This window comes from Pan paniscus, chromosome 22 (assembly GCF_029289425.2).
Source record: "Pan paniscus chromosome 22, NHGRI_mPanPan1-v2.0_pri, whole genome shotgun sequence".
In the NCBI taxonomy this organism is placed as follows: Eukaryota; Metazoa; Chordata; class Mammalia; order Primates; family Hominidae; genus Pan; species Pan paniscus.
In genome coordinates this window covers 31,153,487-31,179,157 of record NC_073271.2, presented here as the reverse complement: position 1 = coordinate 31,179,157, position 25,671 = coordinate 31,153,487, and the positions used below count along the sequence as shown (strand labels likewise).

The 25,671-nt window shown below is 44.9% G+C and overlaps 1 protein-coding gene across 6 annotated transcripts in view; it reads left to right on the top strand.

The window, feature by feature from the left end:
* The first annotated feature begins 4,716 nt into the window (after positions 1–4,716).
* The window catches only part of RUNX1 (RUNX family transcription factor 1), a 264,353-nt gene continuing 243,398 nt past the window's right edge, over positions 4,717–25,671 (top strand). Inside the window, exons 1-2 of one of the 6 annotated variants that reach the window (XM_063601367.1) lie at positions 4,718–5,164; positions 5,373–5,489. In XM_063601367.1, coding sequence (XP_063457437.1) covers positions 5,432–5,489 — 58 coding nt within the window. In that variant the 5' untranslated portion in view covers positions 4,718–5,164; positions 5,373–5,431. Of the gene's footprint in view, positions 5,490–25,671 lie in introns of all 6 variants that reach the window. The other 5 variants (XM_003823964.6, XM_063601364.1, XM_063601366.1 and 2 more) reach the window with 5 other exon arrangements.

Sequence of the window (25,671 nt, the reverse complement as noted above, 5' to 3'; positions counted from 1 at the left end):
CATAGTCCAGTTACTGACCCTCATAGCACCCCAGTGAAAAAAGCAGTGTTATGCTTTAGTTTCTAAATAGCCATGTGAAAGTTTGGTAATTTGCCTACCCCAGGGAAAAGAAGTAGCATTTCAATAAGAGTGCAAAGTTCCTGAATCCAGGTGCTTTGATCAGACTTGGGACATTAACCATTATTTGCCACATAAACTGAAGTATTGAATTGTACACTATCTGACCAACATGAATTCTGGCTTCTCTAACTCCAAGTAATTTTAGTTTCCTCATTTCCCTTTGCTTTCTCTGCCTGGATCTCAGGCTATAATTAGCGTCAGGTTGGAGGAACTGGCTGGAAAGTTCAGTACCAACCCGGAATGTTTTCCATCATTTGACCAAACCTCGAATGCTGAACATTTCTAACATTCAAAGAGGGTTTGTTTAAGTTTTCCAGTTTTACCCTCCTGGTTTCAAATGCCACCAGAAGCAGAAGGGCCAAAACTCTGTAAGGAGAAGCTATTTTAAACAAGCTTGCTGGCCCAGAGCAGCCTGAAAGGACCCAGATGCATCTGAGAGAAGTAGCCAAACCCCTGGGTGCCTGCACAAATGGAGCCTCTGGAACCTGGGAGGCTTGGCTGTTCCAAGGAAGCACAATTCAAGAGTGGGCCCTTTCTTTTGCAGCAAAGGAGGGCATGACCTCGGCAAGGCAGTGGCTGGAGAGCGGGGCCAGGCAACCCTCTGGGAGGGGGACAGCCCATGGCAGGACTGCAAGGCCACCTGCGACGCTGCCTGCCACGTGGACACGTGCTGTGTGTCTGGAAGAACTCACAGGATTGATGTGTTTCCAAACTGCAGACTAGGTGAAAACTGAGAGTCTGGTGCCCCCAGAGGAAAAAGCCTTCTGCTTATATACACATGGCCACCAGCTAGGCAGATGGAGCACAGGGAGAGCCTCCCTACATTGTGTGTCAAACCTCAAACTGTAAACTTGACCCAAACACGGCACTTGAGATGAGAGGTCCGAGTGACAATCCAAGAAAATGCTACCTTAGAGGACGTGGGCCTTGCCTCTTGTGGGTTTCTGCTGTCTAGAAACATCCAGGGCTTACAAAATTATGTCAGAGCAACAAAGTAGAAAAGTTTCAGAAAGCTCAAAGGAAGAAAAAGACATCTCAAAGAATGTAAACACCGTGTTATTATTTCTCTACTAAATTCCAATAGATGCAAGGCTTTCCTCAGCAATGTTTCTCAAACTTTAATGTGTATAGAATCATCTGAGGAACTGTAAAAATACAGATTCTCATTCAGTAGGCCTGGGATACAGCCCGCAATGCAGAGTCTCAGCAAGTTCCTGGGTGCCATCGACACTGCTCACCTGCAGTCTGCAAGCAGAGGAGGAAGCAGTTGAAACTCTTTCATTTGAAATAATTCTCCCTGGCTGCTCTTCATATCATTACATAACATTCAAGTGACAGGTTGGTTTCAATGTCTGCCTTTTTTCTTTCTTTTTTCCTTTTGAAATCATATTTCCCCAACAATACCTCTTCATCTAGGCAAGGTTAAGAAGTAAATTCTGAGGCCGGGCGCGGTGGCTCACGCCTGTAATCCCAGCACTTTGGGAGGCCGAGGTGGGCGGATCACGAGGTCAGAAAATCAAGACCATCCTGGCTAACACGGTGAAACCCCGTCTCTACTAAAGATACGAAAAATTAGCCGGGCGTGGTGACGAGCACCTGTAGTCCCAGCTACTCGGGAGGCTGAGGCAGGAGAATGGCGTGAACCTGGGAGGCGGAGCTTGCAGTGAGCTGAGAGCGCACCACTGCACTCCAGCCTGGGCGACAGAGCAAGACTCTGTCTCAAAAAAAATAAAGTCTTGGGTAGCTTAAATTTGAATTGCACCTTTATCTAAAGAAGTGAGAGGCTTGTGCGGAAGAGAGATGTGTCCTGTGTGGGCACCATCATGAGTGTCCAGGAAAGAACATCTTTAATAGCTGGGCTTCTAGGGCCCCCTAGCTGTCTCAAACCATTGGATTTGCCAAAAGCAGGTTATAGTCATCCCATGAAGCTTTGATGTCTACGTCCCAATTTAAAAATCATCCCTGACCTCATTGTCAGCACAGCATGGAAGTTTCTGAATAGGACATCTGTTAGAAAACAGATTTAGAAAATAAGGAAAAGCCACACTACATAGAGAAAATTCAGTAGCATTGTCCTCCTGGGATTTTAGACTCCATCCAATTTGGGTGGTCCATCTCTGCCTCCATTTTCTGGCCAGAGAATCTACTTTATAATAGACATGTGGAGTTCAGAGATAGCATGCGGCAATCATGTAATGAATATCCCTAACAGAGAGTGCTTTGATTGGATTGGACTGCACGCAGAAGTCTATACATTAATTACAGGGTTATGCAGGTAAACATCTTTCAACCCTTTCTAGTATTTTCATAGGGCCATTAAAAAAGACACCTGAGCATTTTCTCCCCACCCCGCCCCCCCACCCATGGTGGCATTTAGAAGCTGCAGCCAATATGAGCGAGAATGAAAACTGTCATCCAATTCCTTGGCAAAGCCACAGTCCACTGCAGACTCTTGGGTACAATCCCCAAGCCAGAAACCCAGGGTCTGAGTCACTTGCAGGAACTAGGACAGAGGGTGTGGGTCAATACACAAACTTAAAGAATCCTAAACCGTTCGAGTTAAGATAGGATTAAGTATTTCTCCAGGCGGTTCATTGATGACAGACGTGCCCTTTTGTCTTGGGCTCCTAGGGAAGTGGTAAGGCCAAGTTCACCAGCAGCTGGCTGAGGCTTTACTTATTGTCATGACCTGGAGGGTGCCCAGAAAAGCTCCAACTGTTGCCTCACCAAGCTGCGAAGTTATGCTGCGGCTGCCGTGGCTGTTAACCCCGCCCAGGAAGGCCGTGCAGGGCCAGTGTGCAGACCTTTGCATTCTGCCCCCTGGTGCCCTGTTGAAACCTCAGTCCCGAAGATGACAGCGTATAGTGAGGCTTCAACGAGCCCCAGCCTTAGAGTGTCTTTACACTCTAACCTGTCCTACAAAGACCCCACTGAAAGAAATAGATACCTGGCTAGAGCTAGGCCCAAAGAGAAAAGTTGAGAATTCAGGCCATTCACTGCCACATCCAAACCCTCCTCCTAAGCATCTGGACACCTAAGGCTAAAAGCATCTGGGGAGTTTCTAAAATTAAATCTCCCAAGGATATTCTGTATGGCCCCTTGAATTGCTAAGTCATTATTAAGTGTGAGTCGACTCTGCAGTGGCAGCTGCACATTACAGCCCTCGGCTCTTAGGGCCCTTCCAGGGAATATTAAGTGTGGGAGAGAAAAATGAACCTGGTTTGGGGTTCAACTCAGGCTTGACTTTATTAGGGAGGGTAACAACACAGGCCCATTATGTTCATTATGTTCACAGGGGATTTGCACTGAGAAGCAATATGAAACACGCATCACATTTAAAGATTCACGAGCCTCATAAAAGAGATGTAGCACTATTATTCTTTTTTAGATGTTAGCAAAGTGTCAACATGTGGCCAGCTAACTTCTCACAAGTGTAAGAGAAAGCGGTCTGTTGAGTTTCAATTCCTGCTTTAGTCAAAACAGGAGTAAGTAAAAATTGTGTCTGTTCCTTTTGAAAGACTTGTGCCATGGAAGCTACTATCGTTGTGGGTCTTCGTGTGTGTGAAATTAAGTGGATGAGGGAAAACCGAGGGAGTGTTGTGGGAGTTCAGCCTTTCTAAAGTGCCTGTGCTGGCTACTGCAGCTTAGAATCCAGGACTGGCATTTACAACCCATCATCACACAGGTTCTCTTGACCCTGTGTGTCGAAATTTCACGTGCGCAGAGTGCTATGGCGGATGTAGGCAGAGCACAGCCAAATGAATAAGGTAGTAAATTAGGAAAATAAGCCTTTCTTCATCTTGGAACTACAAAACAAAATGACGTTTTAGTTGTCAGCAGGTAAAGCCAGTGGGGCCGGAAAATGAAATACGTGTGACCACAGTGGTTTGCCCACTTACAAAATTATCCTATTTTTAGCATCTTCAAACAGGCATGTCTTTCTAAGGTAGAGGACGCGCTATATAATATTCATTAGTCAGCCCCAGGAGAAGTGTCTCCTCCTGGTTCCCCTTCTATTGTGACATCCTCATGTGCTCAAAGTGTAGTTTTACCTACAGGTGTAAATTAGCCTATTGATTTGAATTGAACTAGAGAAAGGCAATACAGGGAGCTTTCCCAAGTGACAACACAAATAAACATCTGCAGAGTAACCACTGCTTTGTCCCAAATACAGAAATTCTCTCTGCTTTGTTTTCCTTTAGCTTCCTAATTTGTGTGTGTGTGTTAAGACTGTACTATGATTTTATCTCTTTACTGAAAGAGATACATACTAAAGTTGTCCATTTAGGGGGAATAAAACCACATAATTTTGGTTTCATTAAAATAGTCTTTTTATTTCAAAAGTAAAATTCTTTCCCTTTCCCAGGCTTTAAAATACCTGTGAGTTGCCAGCCCGTTGTAGGGGTCAGACTCTCACCAAAACATTTCTTTTTATTTATTTTTCCCTTTTATAGTTTCACTTATGCCATGATAGACTTTACCAAGGACTTAACTCTCCCGGAGCTGATGCCTAGCATTTTAAATGATGGGATCCACATCCTGTCGGAGCAGCGGCTTGATGCCAGCGTTGAATTACTATTGAATAAGCAGCAATGAAATCTTTATCAAAATAATCAGTAGTTCCAAAAACCACAAATAACAACGGGAGCCGAGTTGTACTAAATCAGCAAAGACCATTGAGATATAATAAGTGACTGAGTCACTTTTTTCTACATCCCCCCCTCTTGCAAAGTCTACTCGGCTATTTTCTTGCACAGCCTGGGGGAGGGCAGGTGGAGGGAAGGAAGGGCATTGCTCAGAAAAGAAAAAAAAAAAATTGACATCACTTAAGTCACATGATTGGCAAGAACCAATTGAGATGGGCTGTGGAAAGGGGAACAGTTAAATTTGTAATTTGGGTTGTGTGAAAACTTCTTTGGGCCTCATAAACAACCACAGAACCACAAGTTGGGTAGCCTGGCAGTGTCAGAAGTCTGAACCCAGCATAGTGGTCAGCAGGCAGGACGAATCACACTGAATGCAAACCACAGGGTTTCGCAGCGTGGTGAGCATCACCAACCCACAGCCAAGGCGGCGCTGGCTTTTTTTTTTTTTTAATCTTTAACAATTTGAATATTTGTTTTTACAAAGGTGCATTTTTTAATAGGGCTTGGGGAGTCCCAGAGGTATCCAGCAGGGGGGAGAAGAAAGAGAGATGTAGGGCTAGAGGGGTGAGGCTGAAACAGTGACCTGTCTTGGTTTTCGCTCCGAAGGTAAAAGAAATCATTGAGTCCCCCGCCTTCAGAAGAGGGTGCATTTTCAGGAGGAAGCGATGGCTTCAGACAGCATATTTGAGTCATTTCCTTCGTACCCACAGTGCTTCATGAGAGGTGAGTACATGCTGGTCTTGTAATATCTACTTTTGCTCAGCTTTGCCTGTAATGAAATGGCAGCTTGTTTCACCTCGGTGCAGAGATGCTTCGGTGCCTGCCGGTTCCCTGTCTTGTTTGTGAGAGGAATTCAAACTGAGGCATATGATTACAAGTCTATTGGATTACTTACTAATCAGATGGAAGCTCTTCAGAAATGTTTTAATAAATACTTAGTTATGCTGTTGGAGTGTTCAGTCGGTGCGTGAGAACTTTGTCAAGTGCGAGTAAGTTGTGCTGGTCTTGTTTAAAGGCTTAGAGATTATGAAGCTTGCACGAAGCTCCCTGGGTTTTATTTTGCTGTCCCTTGCCCGGAATGCCTGTGTCTGAGTTATCCTTAACTCGGCATGCTGTGTGGCCCAGAATGCAGCCTGCCCTGGGGCTTAGCAGGCACATGCACAGAGCCAGCCAGGAGGGCTGGTGCCAGTGTGGGGCAGGAGGCGGAGGCTCTCAGATAGCCTTGCACCAGCCTGAGGACTTCAGGACCAAAGTGGCAAGGCAGCTGTCTCTGTAAGGCAGAGAGTACAGGAGACTGACAGACTTGGTTAGGTTAAAATCATCAGCATGGGGCTGTGCTGTGTTTTTCCTTGTAGCCTCAATGCAAAGAGACAACCAGCATCTTTCAAGAGAGAAAGGAAGCAAATTGTGGCATACCGAGGTCTCTCTGGAAAAGGGCAATAGAGAAGTTTCCTGAGTTAAGCATTCTCGCAGCTTAAGTCGTTAGATCACAGGCTTATGAATAGGAACAGCCAGGGCGGAAAACCTGTCTCCATTTTTGAAACCAGCCTCTTGAAATGGACAAAGCTGTGGTTGAGCTGTGAGTGTGTGAGTATGTGTGTGCATGTGCGTTTTGTGTATCTTTCGTGGTAAAAGAGGGCTGTGCTTAAACAAACAAAAATAATAACATAAAATGTCACAAAGGCATTGCCGTGTGCGTCGGGGCACGCACTCTGACCAGTGCCTGCAAAGTGTATCTTGATGGTTTGGCAAAGCTGAGATGGAGTGGGCTGGGATGGGAGAATAATTAATTTTCTGGCTACAAACTCTCTTGAGCACCCAAATTGTATCTGTGACTCATTATTTATTCATACAGCTAAGTGAGCAGGGGAATGCAGAGGGCTTGCCGGCCACTTTATCACAGCAAATGCTATTGTGAATGCACGGGGCTGTATGTTTCCGGGTCCCTGAAATTAAAAAACTTGATGAGAGAGAGAGACAGAGAGAGAGAGAGAGAGAGAGAGAGAGTGTGTGTGTGTGTGTGTGTGTGTGTGTGTGTGTGTGTGTGTTGGAGATGGCAAGAGAGAAGTTAAAGAGAAAGAGAAGAAAACAAGTCATTAACCAAGCTCAAGTTTCAAATTAAAGAGTTTTCAAGTGCTTCTTTACTGGCAGCAGAGGGAATTTTAGTGAAGTTGAATCATGCAGACGTGCGTTAGTCACTAGTCTTGCAGCGTCGTTTGGTTGGTAACACAGAGACACCGGCCACTGGTGAAAAGCTGCAAACGGCTCCCTGGCTGCATTTCCTCTGGGCTGCTAACAAGCAGAGGAAGCAATATTTGTATAGAATGACAGAAAAAAAAGATCTTCCTGGCTTTCCTCTGCTTTCAGTACCCCCTCAGAACGTGTATTGTTTCCTATTTTATCAACTCAGGAAGGCAGATTCAGGAAATTTTTAAGCATTCCATTGAGCAATAGGTTGGGTTTCAGTGTGCAGTGCTGGCCCCTGGGGCTCTCCTTACTGGCCAACAGCAAAGATGGTGAGGGACACGCTGAGCTATGCAGACATCAGGAAATAGCAGGAGTCTGGCTATCTCCCAGACAAGCCCAGGGCTCCTGTGCCCGATGGACACTCAGCTGACCTGCGCTAGGTTAGGAACAAGGGTCGGTTAGCTTTCACGGAGGCAGTGTAGGGAGGGCCTGAGCTCGCAGCAAGACTCAAAAGGGATCATCTGGAAAGGTTTTTCCACTCCTTCCTTTCAGGGAAAGGAACTCAGGGTTCTTTAGAATCTCTAATTTGGTAATATAATATTGAGATTTGATGTCAGAGGGCCAAGTGAAATCTTGGCAATTTCCTGGTTAATTTCATCCAAGTGATCCATCAACATGAAGGTTTAAATTGTCCAGGTTAACTGTCCACATCATTCACCCAAGCCGGAGAGGTGGCAAAATATCATTTCTTTTGATACCGTTTGGTCATCATCTTAGAGCTTGATGCTAGAAGAATCACCATCCCTGCCAACAAATGGCTCTCCCCCAGAGTTCTCAGCCTGTTGCCATAGCTGGGCCACTCGCAGTGGTCAATGCGGTCACTTCTGGCTGCCTGTAATTTACAGCATGTGTTCCCTCCCCAACGGCAACTGCGAGCCGAAAGGGAAGACAGCATCTTTGTTTTCTTCCTGGGATGGTACTTTATCAGTCCATGCAATTCTCACAGAAGGAAACCTGTAACTCATTTTTAGCCAGATACCCATGTGGAAATTGGGGGGAAAGAGAGGAGTGAAGCCAAGCAAACCATTGTTCCCTTCCTTGAGAGAGGCAAGCCGGAGTCTGAGAGACTGGCACATGAAATTGATGTGGTCTACCACAGAGAACTCGGGGCTTTTTCTATCACACCACACCAGGTTCCCACCGAATTTGCTTAGGAAAAAGACGAGATGCGATTGAAATTCCCTGGAATTATCACACATGGTGTGCAACGTAAAATTCTTGGCGAACCCAAACTTGGGTTCCCTTGAAAAGTGCAGTGTGTCGGCAGAAAGAGTTGAGGTAGGTGTGGGGAGGAAAAGCCTCGGCATGTACATATTTTTGCAAAATGGCTCAGGTAGCCTTGTTCTTAGAAGTGGCTTAGTGGTCTATGCAAAGCCTGAACACTCACATGCCTCTGCGTTCCTAGAACCACAGGTAAAAATCTCAGCGAGACCGACTCCCTGCTTGTCTTCTCAGCGGTTCAAGTTTACCCCACTGAAGCAGTCTTTCAAAGGGAATTGCCAAGTACAAAGCTGCATGTATAAAGTATGTTCTTCTCTAAGCATCGGCTTGCCGCTCTTTTCAGAAGAATATTTATTAAGACACTTCTTCTGGCTTGACTGAACACTTAAGATCTTAAGATCTTAAGACTTCAGGCTTAAGCCACAGAAATTTATTTTCACACAGTTCTGGAGGGAGACTGGAGGTGTGAGATCAAGGTGTCGGCAAGGCTGATTTCTGGTGAGGCCTCTCTCCTTGGTTTTGCAGACAGCTCCCTTCTCCCTGTTTCATCACATGGTTATCCCTCTGTGTGTGTCTGTATCCTAATCTCTTCTTATAAGGATACCAATTGCATTGTATTGGGGCTAGCCTAATGACGTCATTTTAAAACCCTATGTCCAAATAGTGTCAAATTATGAGCACCTTGGGGTTAGGACTTCAATGTATTAATTCTAGGGAGACATACTGCAGTCCCTAACAGTGGGTCTTAGCAAATCTGACTCACCCTGGCCCACAAGGAAACTGTGGGATGGGGCATCCTGGCTGCTCTCTTGGATGTTAAAGAATCAGACTGTAGTTCCTCCTTTGTGAGATGGAGTTTCACATCTGAAACTGCCCACACATTTTGAAACTATAAAAAAAAAGGTGTGATAAAGCTATCTAAACTCACAATCATGCCTTTGCCATTTAGACTTTTTGCACGCTAAGAAACTGTAGAAAATGACGAGTAATTTTGAAATGTTTAAGTGTTAAAAGAGCAAATGGCAGCCGCCCCAAAGAAACCTCCTCTTGGCTCTGCTTTCTTGGGGAGGATTGTCTTTGTACTTCAGACTGACTTTATTAGTGGGGTTTAGGGGGCTGTAGGAGGCCCCACAGCTGCTCACACACCGAGTACAGGGGCATGGAGCAACCAGTAGCAGAAGCACCTTTGGAAACAGCAACTGACCCGATTCTGAATGGCAAGAAGCCTTTCTGAGCTTTTGAAAGCAAATGAGTAGCTGAGACGTTCCTACATTCTCTCAAAATAGATCCGAAAGATGTGCTCAGAAAATATGTAGCCCTTTACTGAGAAATCAAGCCTGGTGAGATGCTGGGACAGAGGAGGGCTGCACAGCTGCTGTGCACACACAGACTTTAGTAAGGAGCCCAAGGCCTAGAGAGAAGAGTCTGGAGGCATAAGAGCACCTGCTATTAGAGAAAGCAATGGCAGGAGGTCTGTGCAGGGAATGTGCTCAGATGACACAGTGATGGCCTTTTCTTTTTTTTCTTTTTTCTGGGTTTCATCAAATAGCATATAGAGCTTCTCTCTTGAGCCTTAGTTTCCTCATCTGCAGAGTAAGGATTGCAATAGTACCTGTTATTAAGGTAGCTGTGTGGACCGAATTAATCTGTGTAAGGTGCTTTGCCCAGCCATATAAAGTAAGCAATAAATCTGAGTGGTGGCTATCAATGTTCAGTTATCTAAGAAGGCAGCCAGTCAACCGCTGTCTGCTCTAGGGAGGGAGAGGTCACAATGCCCTGGAGGACATTACAGGAGGCTCCCTGGAGAGAGGGACACAGGAGTTGGGGGAGGGGAAGTTGGGAACAAAGAAAAGAAGGAAGAGTGGTGGAGGCCGAGAGTACAGCCTGGGCAGAGTTAGAGCTGCAGGATCCCACATGGGCATGGACAGCAGTGGGTAACTCAGTCCACCCTAAGGGCTTTTCAACAGCAGGTCAGCCTTCCTTCACTTGTGGAAAAAGAACGAGAGCCCTTTATGAAATTCAACTTAACAAGTTTTGATTTTAAATATGGAGGCTAGTTGGGGCACGATGTCATGCTAAGTCTTTGATCTGAACACACAAGGACAACAGAGATGTCTCTTTTCATTGAGACTGCTGGTGTAGCTTTATTTTCTCCAAGGCTCTTCTTAAGGAAAAGGCCATTTTGCCTGTATACCTTTGAGCAGGTTCTCTGGGCCTCTGAGAGACTCCCATTTTCCCTGCTCCTTGGGAACATTTGTAATCATGTACTTTGTCAAAGCCCAGACATGAAGGTAGCTTTGATGGCTTGTCTTGTTGGAGGCAGCAGAGGAGGCCCACACAGGAAACTCAAGCAAATTTTCAGTTTCTCAGGTAACTTCCTAGTGACCTAGATGAGTCAATAGATGTCTTTGTGTCTCATTTGAGTTCTGCAAAATGGGCTAATAATATTCTAGACAAGCTTGCATCTAAATTACCAAGTTCCTGTTGGAAGTCTTTACATGCATCAGAAAGAGGTACCATAAAACACATCACAAATCTTCTTAGCTTAATAACACAAAGCCGCTTAAAAATATTTTATTTTCTGTTTAGAAAATAGTTCTCCCATCATTTCACAAATGCGAGATATTTTCCCTCATTTTCGTAATTGCTTTCTCCAACTCCCATTTTTCAAGAAATCTTCAGAAGCTACACTGGTGCCTGAACAGATACTAAAATGTTCAAAGCACTTTTCCCACAACTCTTGTTTCTCGGCCTCCCCTGCTCCTCCCCATCAGATGCCACCAGTCCCCTTCTTTAGCCTTTTTGCTGAGCCTCCAGCCAAGCCAAAGAGGTATGTCTTTCTTGACCTCTTCCCTCTCATAAAATATGATAACTAGGATGTCCTGGAGTGGTAAAAAGGGAGCATTTCCTTTGAGATCTTTGCTGACCGTGAACACAATCAGGGAGTACTTTCCGAGAACACAGGCTGGCTCTTGAACACAAAACAGGGCTCAAAACCTCCTGTCACCTTCAGCATGCTGGGAGGATAAGCTCAGACACACTGCTCTCACTTGCGCAGGCTTCACTCTTTGTTGGGGAGACACGCGTTATACTCTCTTGGCTCTCTGAATCTCTCTCTTTCTCTCCCTCCCTCATCTTGCAATAACACTGAGTAATGATGCCAGAAAGGAGCCAAGGTGGAGGAATAAACACTAAATCCGAAACATGACGGAAATTATGTATTTTATTGCAGTGACAGAAAGAGTAAGGCCCTTGCTCAGGTTTACCCATCAAAATTATGTTTGGCTGCACGTAGAGAAAAGCTGACCACAGTGGCTTGAGCAGACGGGCAGGAGTTCCAGAGTGAGCAGTCCAGGCTGATACGGTGGGGTGCAGGACACTCCTATGTTTTGGTCCCACCATGCTGAGGCCAGGGAGAGATGGCCTGCACCTCTGATCTGTCCAGGCAGAAAGGACATGGGAGGCCTCAACCCCTTCTTGTGGGTCCTGGTATTTTTATTCAGGAAGGGAAGCCCTTCTCTGCAAACTTTCGCTGACGTATTGCTTCGGCCGCAACTAGATCACAGGCCTCTGGCTGGAGGGAACCGAGGACAGTGGAGTTGTCACTTTCCAGCCTGGAGAGTGGAGGGAAGCAGAGAGGAAGGTAGCTGGGAGCAGATGTCTCGTGAACCCAGAGCCACATCTGCCAGACCTGGTGACAAAGACAGGCTGTGTGCTTTCCCAGCCATATCTTGTATCATTTGTTTTCTGTGCCAGCTGGGCTTTGGAAACAAATGCAGAGAAACTTTATGTTCTTCCTTCATTCCCTCTTGGAAGTTGCAGATGGATGCCAAGGGTGAATATTTATTCTTGACCCATTGAAAGCAAACTGGACAGGAGAAGGGATGAGGTGGGGGAAGGGGCTAGGTTAAATGGATCCAAGTTCACACCTATTTTCAGTGTCAAAGCCCCAAATCACACTTGAGCGTCTCCTCAAGTTAGAATGAGCAATAGAAAACCAGACAGCCCTGTATCTATGGGAATGTGGAAGAGCCACCACACCTTGCTGTGAGGGTGATCGGTTTCTCGCAGCTGGAAATAGTTGCTTCCCACCCCCCATCTTCCTCACTCTTTTAAACTCTCAAAAATCACCCAGCCTCCCAAATTTGTTTTAATTTTTAAGAGAATTCTTTTCTACAAAAGAGGGAAACCTTCTTTCAAATGGCCCTTCATAAATTTCCCTAAAGATGTTTTTATCTCTGATAGAAATATGAAAAATAGATAACCAGATAATTGCCCTCTATCTAGGCTTTAAACACTTATTCATACATTGAATTTCTGCAAGTTACAGATGATTGTTGCTGTGTGATTACTGGCCCTGTCTATTTCCTCAGCATGGATGTAAATCTTTCTCCCTGAGAAAGTCATTGCTTCGTTAAAAAAAAAAAAAGAAAGAAAGAAAAAGAAGAAAGAAAGGATGAATGAAAAGAAAGTTGTTATTCAGTTTTTCTCTTGAAATTAGAAATTTCTTTTTGTTTTGCTTTCATTTTGTTTTTCTGCAAGATCGGTGTTCATTTAGAGAATTGTTGATTTTGTATGCAGCACTGCCCTCCCATGCCATGGTCCATATGTGTCTGTTTTTTGATGGACTTCTTTTTAAACAATGAGTTCCCCAAGACATTTTTGGGGCCTCAAATGGGATCTTAGGTCATCACAAATAGAAATCTCAGTTTGCTAGTTGGGCTTGCTCAATCGCTCTGCTGATTTCAAGACTGATGCTGCTTTGCGTAAATGCGAAGTTCATGTTAAATTGATTCTAAATCAAATACTCAACGTATTCGGTCTTGAAACATGTCCATTGGGAGAGAGAACTATGCAGCTCCAACATTTTGCAAAGATTCTACTTTGCTTTCTTTGCCAACATCCAACTTTTACTTCTGGGCGTTAGAATACCCTCCGTAGAGACTGTGACTTCTCAAAAGAAATTTTGCTAGTCTTGAATGGAGAATGAAATAATAAGATTTGAGCAATAAATCAAATATAGCCTGAGAGCAACACCACAGAGCAGCCTCTGTCATCTCCTCTCCTTGGGAGGTACGTGGGTCTTGATCAGCTCTCATGTGCTTCTGAAAATGTGCAGGTTTTCATATATATGTTTTTCATTGTTAGTATATCCTAAAGAAAGACCCAGAAAATCTTGCAGCAGTCAGCTTGCCAGATGGGGGTTATGTTAAAAAGAGCAAACAGAAGTCAGAGCTCTGAACACACCACAGGGTATTCCATAGTCACATTCCATTGTGGGTGAGTTTTTGTTGTTGGTTTTTTTGTTTTTTTTTTTTTTTGATGGAGTCTAGCTCTGTCTCCAGGCTGGAGTGCAGTGGCCCCATCTCAGCTCACTGCAATCTCCGCCTCCCAGGTTCAGCCATTCTCCTGCCTCAGCCTCCTGAGTAGCTGGGATTACAGGTGCGTGCCACCACGCCTGGCTAATTTTTGTATTTTTAGTAGAGACAGGGTTTCACCATGTTGGCCAGGATGGTTTCGATCTCCCGACCTCGTGATCTGCCCGCCTCAGCCTCCCAAAATGCTGGGATTACAGATATGAGCCACTGCACTCGGCCCATCCTAGGTGAGTTTTTTAAGGGAGACAAAAAATGTCAGAGTGGCACTCATTGCTCAAGAGAGAAGCACTTTCCCTTTTTCTGTGCAAAATTTTATAATATGTATAGCTATCAATGTTTGTTTCTTATTACTGCCCCAGAATGTGCAAAAGAGAGTTTAGGTCAACTAAGATACATTGGTTTGAGTGCCATTTTTTCCAGGAGCAGTTTTAACACCAACCACAGTTTGCTGCACTTTCTTACACAGCTTCTGTTTGCACTTTGAACTCTGTGCACTGAGCCCCTCATTCCACACCATCTGCAGGCTGCATCTGGGCAGCTTCATCCAGCTCGGTAACAGTCACAGCTGAACTTGACATTCACCCACTTTGAAAGTATAGAATTCATAAAATCTGAAACCACATATGTGTATAAAACCCATGCAAGAGTGGGGAGGAATTAAAAGGAGGAGAAAAAGTAGTCCTCCCCTTCAGGAGTGTTCTCTCTTATCCCAGCCCCTTTCATGTAATGAATGGGTGAATGGGTGAAAATGAAATTATTTAGGCATTGACTGACAGGTAGGAACAGAAGCTCAGGCTTCTAGTTTATTATTATTTATTATTATTGAATCTACTGTTTCTAAAGATCAGAATGGCTTTTACTTCCAAAGTTCTAGAGGAGAGGAACAATGTTAAGCAACCTTAAACAAATATTAGCACTGTGAAAGGTGCAGGGTCATATAAAGAAGTAGAAGTGCCGACAATGAAAATTCTATCCAACTGTCAATCATTCCATATCATCACTTCATTTTTTTAAATAAAGGCTGTGTCTCCCATATGCTTCCCTCCAGGTTGTATTCAAAACAAAGAAATAATTGTATTACAGATGTGAATAAATCTGTTTAAAAAATAAGTGAACCCTGAGACATATGAACTATGAGACATTGTTCTATATGATGCTTTGTAAGTTTTAGGTGCTGTGTCATAGAGTTATATAGAGTTATGCATATATATAGTTCTGTATAGTTTCAGTTGGCATCTAAAAATTATATAACTTTATTTTAAAAAATCTATAATTATAAATATTGTTAAACTGCTAGAAAGGAAGAGCCGAATATTTGGCTGGAGTGATTTTTAGACATTTCTCTACCTTAGGGCACCAGAGAGGTTCACTTGCCCAGGGTTCCATAGCTGGTTGGTGCCAGAGTCCGAACGAGAAACCAGGTCTTCTCAGCTCCTGTCACCCACAGTTTTGCAGACACTGAATTTATGAGGTGGATTCCATTCAAGCATGCACATAACTAGCAGACACTTCTCGTAATCCTCCTCAATTCCCCTTTGCATTGCTCAGATACCACAATCCTTTGCAGGTTAAATCCCTTCACGTTGTGAACTCATTAGGCAGGGCAATGTATATGAATCCCTGAGTCCTTAAGAACGTCCTTAGGCTGTGTTAGAAATGCAGTTGCCATAGGAGTAACCGGCCCCTGCTGTCATTTGGATGTTCTCTCTTCCCCAAAATCCAGCACCACCTTGGTTAAGCACCCACCATGTGCCTGCCCACCTGGCTCCTTAGGCAATGTTACAATTAACCAGGTTGGTTTTGATGAGGGTCTAGGGCAAAATTTGAACCACCACAACAGCCAATGTGCACATCCATGCAGAGGGTTCAGAGATGGCCTCGGCCAAGGCTGCCAGGCTTCAGCTCTGGAAGGAGCCCTGGGAAGGGAGATCTTTGTATAAAAATTGGAACCCAAACTATAATTCCCATTAGGGATATATATGCTCACATCACTCCTGATTCAAAGCTCAGAAGTGGCCTCTCAGGAGAAATAAAGGTCTCTCTCTCTCTCTTTCACACACACACACACACACACACACACACACACACACACACAGAGGCCAGCATTCAAAATTCCCATGCTTAGGGAATCCATTGGGACTTCTCCCCAGGATGTACTGAATTCAAGGAAGCTTTCTCTAGGTGTAGCAGAAACTGCTGAAATGCTGAACATCAGCCATTTCCAGACTCTTGATCTTGCCACGTATCAGTAAATATTGTTTCACATGCCCCACTATCTATGCATGGTTATTTACTTATAAATTGTATGCTGTATTCCTGTAATGATATAATTATAGTATGTGCATTATATAATACCTCCTCCAAATAGAAATTAAAATGAAATTTTAAAAGCACTAGTTGTTTTTCCTACCCCTCCATGGACACCCCAATTTGAATCAGAAAATTCCTAGATACCAGCAAATGTCATGTCTCTGCTCACCAGGACGTAGCTTCTCTCTACAGACCTTTATTTCTTTCCCTGGAGGCTTCAGTCCATGTTGAAGTGTAAACTCCACTCAGATCCAGGAGGAATCATGTTTTCTTTATCACCAGGGGCTTCTTCTACGAGTTGCCTTTGATAGGGAGGCCAGGAGGAAGATAGGCCCAAGCTCAGAGGTGGGGTCAGGGAGCAGGAAGCCTGTGGGCTTTAGAATCGAGGTGTTGGTTTCTCCCTGTCACCAGCATCCACCACCTGTGTGAACTTGAGCCATTTATCGAACCTCACGGAGCCCCAAGTTTCTCATCTGTAAACAAGGGGAATGAGCCCTACCTTGCATGGTTGTCAAGAGGATTTGAGACAATATGTATAAAGCAATGGACACACAGAGGAAGTCAATAAGTACAAGGTAACTCTGAAAATGCCACCAAAGGGAGGCTAGGGACAGGAAAGCCATCTCCGCCAACCTCAAGAACGTGGCCCCGAAGCTGTTCCAGGAACTGGGCATGTATGAAGAAAAAAAAAAAAGAAATGTCTGCCTCTCTCATGTAGCAGTGCAGAAGTGATCTTGGTGCTCTTTGGCAGAAGGCTGAGTTTATGAACTTTAAAACTGATAGTAATAACAGCTAACATTTATTGAGCATATGCTATGCGCAAGGCACTTGCACCATTCCAAGCATTTTCTTGCCTTACTGTATTAAAATTTTGGCACAACCCTGTGAGTAGGTGCTCTCATTATTAATCCCACTGAGTGAAGGGGAAGTGTGGCCTGCCAAGGTTACGTGACCTGCTTGTGGTTAGGCTGCTGGGAAAGGTGGAGGTGGGGTCCAAACAGAGGCAGTTCCTGCAGCAGAGCCCACTGTCTGTCTGCCCGTGGAGGGGACAGGTCGGTGTTGAGAATATCTGTTTGGCATATGAGGGAGTTTAGCCTTACAGAGCGAAAGCCTTGCCAAGGCCCCATGGACAGGAGGCGACGCTGTGGGGTGGCACCAAGCTGGGGCACTGGCCACCATCCTGGACTGCTTTTCTGACTCTGGATGCATTTGGTGGCTTTATGGCCCCACCATTGGTATCCAGACCTCTCCTGCCCACGTGTTTCTCCCATCAGAACTGAGAGAGATGTTCAGGCAGTTCCCAGACAGCCCACAAGAAACACGCCTTTAAGCCAGGGGTGCTCAAACTTGTTCCCAAGACGATGGTGACATGCTGGGGTGGGGAGAAACCACTGCTATGCCTTCTTCCTGACCGACCAGTTGTTTTCATTTATCAATCTGAGAATCCATCGAAGGTGATATCAGGGTGACATAAATGAGGCACTTCCTGTGACAAACTTAAGGCGACACTTGCTCCCATTGTTATACAAGGCTGACCTTGCATTTGCATGGGCTTGAGAGCATACCACCTTGAATTTTGTGTCCCAGGTATATCTCTTGCCCTGTCCCAGTCCAGGCCGTGGAACACATGTACAGAAGAAACCACAGAGTGATGTACCCAGCAATCAGGGGCCTGCCACCTGAGTCCCTCCTTCAGGGGTGGGCCACCCCAACCCTGACTGACCCTAGCCAGGGTTTTCCATGAGGCTTGCCCCAAACACTTCTCATCCACTTATTCCTGAGGCTAAAATAAAAATCGTACCCAGAAGCAGTTGTTTCAGCTGTGACAGCAAGCAGTGGCCTCAGTCACTCATGTAAACAGGACCTCATACCACTAAGTGTCAGTGGCATAACAAGAGTTGAGATGCACACGCCTACTGATTGGCCTTTGAGAATGGCCTTTCTGCAGAGACATTTGTCATTTCACAAAGTCCATGTCACCAGTCCTCTGACATCATGACAATTCCTTTTGTCAAGAAGTTGGGGGTTTTTTTCCCCTTCTTTTCCCCCTTCACCTTTATTGTATAAAAGGCATTTCTCCTCTGATTATTCTACAACAAACTACTTCAGAGTCACAGAAAGTTCCTTCCCTTTCTGGAGGGGTTCGGCATGCTGAAGGATGCAATCATAAATGACTTTCTCCCCCCAAAGCCTGCTCACAGCCAGCCATGTGAGTGCCCTGATCAATGGAAATGCAGGGGGCTGGCCAGCCTCTCACGGCTGCTGTGCAAACATCTTCATGGGACAAATTAAAAGATGTGCAAGCTAATTATTCTCCACAATAAACAATAATAATAAAATAAAATCATAAAGCTCCTTAGGAAAGGAACCTGCTTTTCTTATACAGAATGTACAATTAACAGGAAAGTAAAAATTTCATGCTATAAACTAGAGATTATATTCTGGGCATCCTTGTGATTTGTTGTGCTTCTTCAGGCTTATTTAGCACTTTCTGCACACACGCCAGGGCTCGGTGGCCCACCTGCTCCCTGCTCCCTCTTCTGTCTTCCCTCAGGGATAATGGCCTCCACTGTCACCTTCAGACCCAACTTGGGTTCTTCCTGAGGAGTCCTGGCCCCCAGACCCACAGCAGCCTCTGGGGAGGCCCAGGGTTCCGACCCTTAACCCTCTCAGTTTAGGATCAAACACGTCATTTACACGGAAGCAGTTGGAGTTGTTTTAAACAGCCACATCACATCTCTCTATTCCTCTTTTCAATCACAACCACATGACCTGAAGGAGCAGAAAGCAGAGAGACCTGCAGTGAGCCTGGACAGCCCCCACCTGTGCCCCACATGGGTTCTGAATCTGGAGTCCGCGTCAAACGAGAGGGAGAGGGAGGAACCCTTAGTGCTGTCCCTTGTCCTCCGCACTGTTGTCATGAACAATTCTGGCTGACCCACTAAAGTTATGAGATGATGCCGTTTCATTGTGGCTTATGAATAATGAGAACAAATAACATTCACTTGCAATGGTGTCAGGCATGCTGCCTCCATTGTCTCTTTTAATCAAAACCTCACGATATAGGCACAGCTACTAATTCCCACTGGCTAAAAATAAAAAATAAAATGAAGCAAAAACCAGGTTACAAAAGCAGCCCAGGCCACACGGCTTGTAGGAGGCAGAACTCGGTTGGAGTCCAGATTCTCTTTGGCTTTCCCACTCCCATCTGGCCTCTCTGTGATGTGACAGGGTGGGGGGAGGGGAGTTTTACAGGTGCAGCCTGTGGGGTCTGAGAGCCTGTGTTCAAATGCCAGCTCTGTCCTTTCCCGCTGAGTCACCTTGAACAGGCTACTCACCCTTTCTGTTTCTTCCTTTTCCTCATCTGTACAGTGTGACGATGATGATTACCCATGCAGCTGTTGTGAGCACTGAATCAGAAATACATAGAATATGCTGCCCGATACATGGTCGCTATCATCACGGACTTTTCCTTTCCACCCTGATTTGCATTTTAAATTGGACACTATTTGACTGGACTTTCCCATTTTCTTCCTTACACGCTACCCAAACCAAATCTAACAAGTGAACCCCAAGTGTGTTATCCCAGTGAGTGCGCGTGGTCACTAATGCATCCTTGTACACTGGATCTGTTCACTCCTGGCAGCAAACGGCTGATGCTTGGGATGAGGTGGGGAGTATAACAGGAACAGACTCAGGCTGAGTAGGGGTCTCAGCCCTGGCTGATGTGCCATTGTACCCTGATCTTCCTCCTGTACATCTCTCGGGTAAAATGAGAGAGCTAGTGGCTGGGATTACTCAGCTCCCATGGTCAAGGTAAAAGGCATCATGGAGGCTGAGGATCTGCCCTCTGCTCACACCAGACAGGGTTTCCCGACCTCGCCACAGTTGACATTTGCAACCGAATCATTCTCTGTTGAGGGGACTGCCCTCTGTGCTGTAGGCTGCTAAGCAGCATCCCTGGCCCACACCCACTAGACCCTAGTGACAACCCTTCCCTCCTCATGTTGCCACAACCAAATGTATCTCCAGACATTGCCAGATGACCCCTGAGGGGTAAAATCTGGAATGTTTTTTGGAGAACCACAGCTCCAGAAAGACCTTAGGAACCGAGGTACTCTTGCTGCTTCCCACAAAGAAATGAAATGATGTGGTGGGTTTGACCCTCTTTAGCATGTTTGCCTCCCACACACCTAATTTGACCTCTACCCCACCCCAGCCTACTAACGCTGGCTACAGATGTCCACAAAAACTGACAGTCAGTGTGCAAGGGCATGAAATTAAGACCATCAGCCATGTCCCCGACGTGAAGAGCAGAGAAGAAAAGGCAGCCATGACTCTGGCCTGCTGGCGCAACAAAGGCTTGCCATCTCTGTTATCTACACAGTGGAGACAATTACTCTCCCTAATTTTACAGATTGATGACTGGGCTATAGAGTGGCCAAATATTTCATCCAAGGTCACACAGCTGGGAAATGGCAGGGCTGCAGTCAATCCTAGTCTGGTTTTGAAGTCTGGGTGCCTGACGAATAAGCTGTGCATTTTTCAAGAGAAGGCCTTCTAGAGAGGGTGTGACTTTGGTACTCTTGTCCTGTGAAATAAACTTAAAATAAGTTATCTTGGTGTCTAGTTATAGATGACATAGGAAGTAGGATAATGATTTGGTAATCAAAGAGCCCTTAACTCTTTTAAAACTATTGGAAGTAATAATAACGCTGTAATTCTGAGTCCTCCCCGTGCCTGATTTTGAATAACTCATTTTCCTTCTCTTTTCCTAGTGGGGATCATCAGTATTTCTTTGAAGACTTTAAAAATCTAGGAGGAAAGTAACCTAAAAGACAAGATAATGATAGATTTCAAGGACCTATAGATAATACATTTAGTCAAAAGTTTCAGAAATCCCAATGCATATTTAGTTTCATTTTTCGATGTGTTATTTTCAAATCCTCTCTGGGAGGTCACTTCTCCATGCTTATTTGAACAACTTGAATTTCTCCCGAAATTTCTGGTAGTAGTCATTAAAGGCACCTGACAGGGCTGTTGTTCAGCAAGAGAAGTCATTTCACAGGTTATGAGAGTTGGGACATGTGTCTGCATGAGGTGTTAGAGGGACAGAGAACAGGAATCCCACATCCCCATCACAGACATGGATGGACACACTCCATCTGCGTTTGCTCCCTGAAGCAGTAATACTTCCAGGCTGACACTCTGATGACCATGTCTTCTAGGATGCCCATTGGGAGCTCATGCAAAGGATCACATTCTTCTTCTTGCTCTGGTTTATTTGCTCTTGCCAAAACATAATTCCAGCTTTTCTGTTTATGAGTGTATTCTTTCAGAGACTCTGAGCAATTTGAGAGATGGCTCATATGTCACTTACCTCTCCAAAAACAGAAACTGGCAGATTTTGGGCACTCAAGAAATGTTGGATGGATAGATGAATGGGCAAATGCATGGATGGACAGATAGTTGAATGAATGAATGAATGAGCCAGCAGATGGACAGATGGACAAATTGATGGATAGATAGAAGGATGAATGGAAATGAATGGATGGATAGGCAGCTAGATGGATAGATAGTTGAATGAATGGGTAGATGGATGGATGAATGACAGAGGGATGGATGGATAGATGGATGGATAGACAGATAGATGGACCAATGGATGGATGGAGCTTCACCAGTCCTGTGCTTATGGCTTAAGTGTAAAAACATCAGTGGATGTAAGCAGAAGAGGCCACACTGATCTCCTCTCACATACAACCACAGCAGGAAGTAAGTAACTGGGATTTGCACCCAAACTTGGTTCCCCTTAATTCCTGTGATCAGCTAAGGGTAAGAAGCTGTATGTTGGGAATATTAGAGCAGAGAGGAGCAGGCAACATGGAGGTGGTTCCAGTTCTGTCCAGAGGTGCCAGGCTGGAAGTCATGTAGGTGTCCCTTGTGGGAAGCTGGACAAGTGTGCAAGGAGAAGCATGTGAGAAACACCACAGTCAAGGGACATCTTACTGCCCATGAGCTGATTGGCTCAGGCTTTAAATTGAATACCTGTGTAGAAAACAAATGTCTATGACCAAGAGGATTCATAGTCACGGGACTGATCATAAAGTCTGGTCCATTTCCCATTGGGTTATTTACAGGACATCAATCAAAGAACAGAAAGGATGCCCTCTTTTCCACTTTATCAGCTTAAGTAGACTTTCTTAATGGAAAAACCCAACTCTTATTTTTCCTCTTCAAAAAAGGTAACTAGTGGGATAACAGAAGAGGTTTGCTAAATAACTTAGAGTAGATTCCATTCAGTTCTAAGTCCACCTATTTCAGCGACACTTCAGGAAGGTCAGTAAGGGCAAGGATTGTCCCACTTATCCAGCCCATTATTCTCAGTACTCTTTCTCCATATCTTTCTGTTTAGGGGAAAATCTCCTTCAGTGAAATGTTGAGAGGTGATATGACATATGTGTGTTCCTTTTCCATTTCAAGGCTTGTGGCATGTGTCAAACAATCTGTAGGAGCTGGTGCTCCTGATCACCCCTGATCATTCCCCAAAAGCCCCTCTGTACCCAAATGCTTCTCAGCCAGGCTTGGCCCGCAGTCACTTAGAAGCACCCATCTGTGCCCATAGCCACATCCACATCTAAGACAGATTCCATCTGTGTTGAGGTTCATTCTTTGTTCCATTCAGGAATGTTCCTTAGTGGATCCTCCACCAAAATAAATAACTTCTTTTTAAAAAATATTTCCATGGACAGATAACAATGGTAGGTACTTTTAATGTACAGTCTTTTTTAGATTTAACTTTTTAGGATTCCACATATAAATAAGATGATGCAGTGTTTGTTCTTCTATGACTGCCTTATTTTATTTAGTGTAATGTACTCCAAGTTCATCCATGTTGCTGCAAATGACAGGGTTTCTATCTTTTTAAAGGCTTAATAGTACTCCATTGTGTATATATTCATCACAGTTTCTTTATTCATTCATCTGTCGATGGACACTTAGGCTGGTTCTTTATCTTGGCTATTATGAATAGTACCACTATGAACATGACAGTGCAGATATCTCTTCGACATACTGACTTCATTTCCTTTGGATATATACCAAGAAATCAAGAAATAAGATTTCTGGATCATAGGGTAGTCTATTTTTAATTTTGGGGGGAACCTCCATACAGTTTTTCATAATGGCTTCCCACCAAGAGTGTGCAAGAGCTCCCTTTCTCCACAACCTCACCAATACTTGTTATCTCTTGTTTTTGTTTTTGTTTTTTTTTTGAGACGGAGTTTCGTTCTCGTTGCCCAGGCTGGAGTGCAATGGCACGATCTCGGCTCACCGCGACGTCTGCCTCTTAGGTTCAAGCAATTCTCTTGCCTCAGCCTCCCGAGTAGCTGGGATTACAGGTGTGCACCACCATGCCCAGCTAATTTTGTATTTTTAGTAGAGACAGGGTCTCTCCATGTTGGTCAGGCTGGTCTTGAACTCCTGACCTCAGGTGATCTGTCTGCCATGGCCACCCAAAGTGCTGGGATTACAGGCGTGAGCCACCGCACCCGGCCATCTCTTAACTTTTTTTTTTTTTTTTTTTTTTTGAGACGGAGTCTCGCTCTGTCGCCCAGGCTGGAGTGCAGTGGCGCGATCTCGGCTCACTGCAAGCTCCGCCTCCCGGGTTCACGCCATTCTCCTGCCTCAGCCTCCCGAGTAGCTGGGACTACAGGCGCCCGCTACCATGCCCGGCTAATTTTTTGTATTTTTAGTAGAGACGGGGTTTCACCGTGTTAGCCAGGATGGTCTCGATCTCCTGACCTCGTGATCCGCCCGCCTCGGCCTCCCAAAGTGCTGGGATTACAGGCGTGAGCCACCGCGCCCAGCCCATCTCTTAACTTTTTGATAAAAGCTTTCTTACCAGGTGTGAGGTGATAGCTCACTGTGGTTTTAATTTGCATGATGAGGAGTGATGTTGAGTATTTTTTATACTTACTGGACATGTGTGTACCTTGTTCTGAGAAATGTTTTTTTCAGGTCCTTTGCCCAGTTTTTAAATCACATTATTTATTTCCTTGCTATTGAGTTGTTTGAGTTCTTTATGTAGTTTGGAAATTAATACCTTATCAAATGCTATGATTTGCCAGTATTCTTTCCCTTTCTGTAGGTTTTGTCTTTATTCTGTTGAATGTTTCCTTTTCTGTGCAAAAGCTTTTTATTTTGAAGCCATCCTAGTTGTCTACTGTTGCTTTTGTTGCGTACGCTTTGAGATCATATTCAAAAAAATCTTTGCCCAGACCAATGGCAAGAAGCCTCTCCCCTGTGTTTTCTTCCAGTAGTTTTATAGTTTCAGGTTTTAGGTTTAAGTCTTTAATCCATTTTGAGCTGATTTAATGCCCTCTTATCTTTGCAATTTTTATACTTTTCTTTAACATTTTATCTCCTGGTTTCATTTCCCATGGGTCTATTTAGTCAATCTCCTTTTTCATTTATTTAGACCATATTTATTGATCTTGCCAGTTTAGTTTTTCCTCATTACTTTTCTCTTCTTCTCCATGCTTGTCACCTTAAAATATCTTACCCCAGTGGTTTTTTTATTTTTTATTTTTTTTGAGACAGAGTCTCACTCTGTCACTCAGGCTGGAGTGCAGTGGCACGATCTCGACTCACTGCAAACTCTGCCTCCCAGGTTCACGCCATCCTCCTGCCTCAGCCTCCTGAGTGGCTGGGATTACAGGTGCACGCTGCCATGCCCGGCTAATTTTTTGTATTTTTAGTAGAGACATGGTTTCACCGTGTTAGCCAGGATAGTCTCGATCTCCTAACCTCGTGATCCACACGCCTTGGCCTCCCAAAGTGCTTGGATTACAGGTGTGAGCCACCGCGCCCGGCCTCACCAGTGGTTTTTACCTGGAAGAAGGAGGCAGTGTGAGGAGGAAGGGGGTCATTTGGCACTGTCTGGAGACATTTCTAGTTGTCACAACTCAAGGGATAGAGGGGACTGTACTAACATCCAGTAGGCAGATGCCAAAGATGCTACCAAACAGCCCACAATGCGCAGAACAGAAATGTGATCGTGACAAGGTTGACAAATCCAACCTCGTACTATTACCAGGATCGTGGTTGTAGGACTTGCCAGAGTCCTAGAAGCAGAGTTGGGGGCACCACTGAAGTGGTGAGGAGGGTGCCAGGTGACCAGTAGAACCATGCCAGAAGCCCAAGAGGGAAGAAATTCCTACAGAGGTCAAAAGATCCCCTTAAGAGAGAAGCTAAGCACTAGGACCAGCAAGCTGCACCAGGAAGAGCAGTAGGCCTGTGATTGGGATGGTAGTGAAGGTGCCTGAGGCAAGGAATGGCTAGGAACACTAGGAAGCATTTCTCCAGAAAGACACCTCGCCAAGGGCTGGGGCCCTGTAGGTTGCCAGCACCAACCGTGTGCCAGGCTCTCTCAGGTGGTCTCCATAACTACCCCACTCACCTGCCCAATGCCTTAGAAGCCAACGTTGTTATGCTGGCTCTGTTAATGAAAACACTGAGGCTCAGAGTTTAGATAACAAAAATTTTGAAGCTCAGAAAGGCTAAGGAAGAAAACCAAGGTGACACGGCCAATGATGCTAGCTGTGTTCGGATCAGAACTGAGGTGTATTGGCTGCTTTCCACTAAACCATGTTAAGCTAACTTACTAGTATACTACTGTTCTTTCAGTCTGCTTCATTGTATGTAATACACTCGATATTTCCTTTAACTTGAGCTTGGAGTTGGGCATTTGA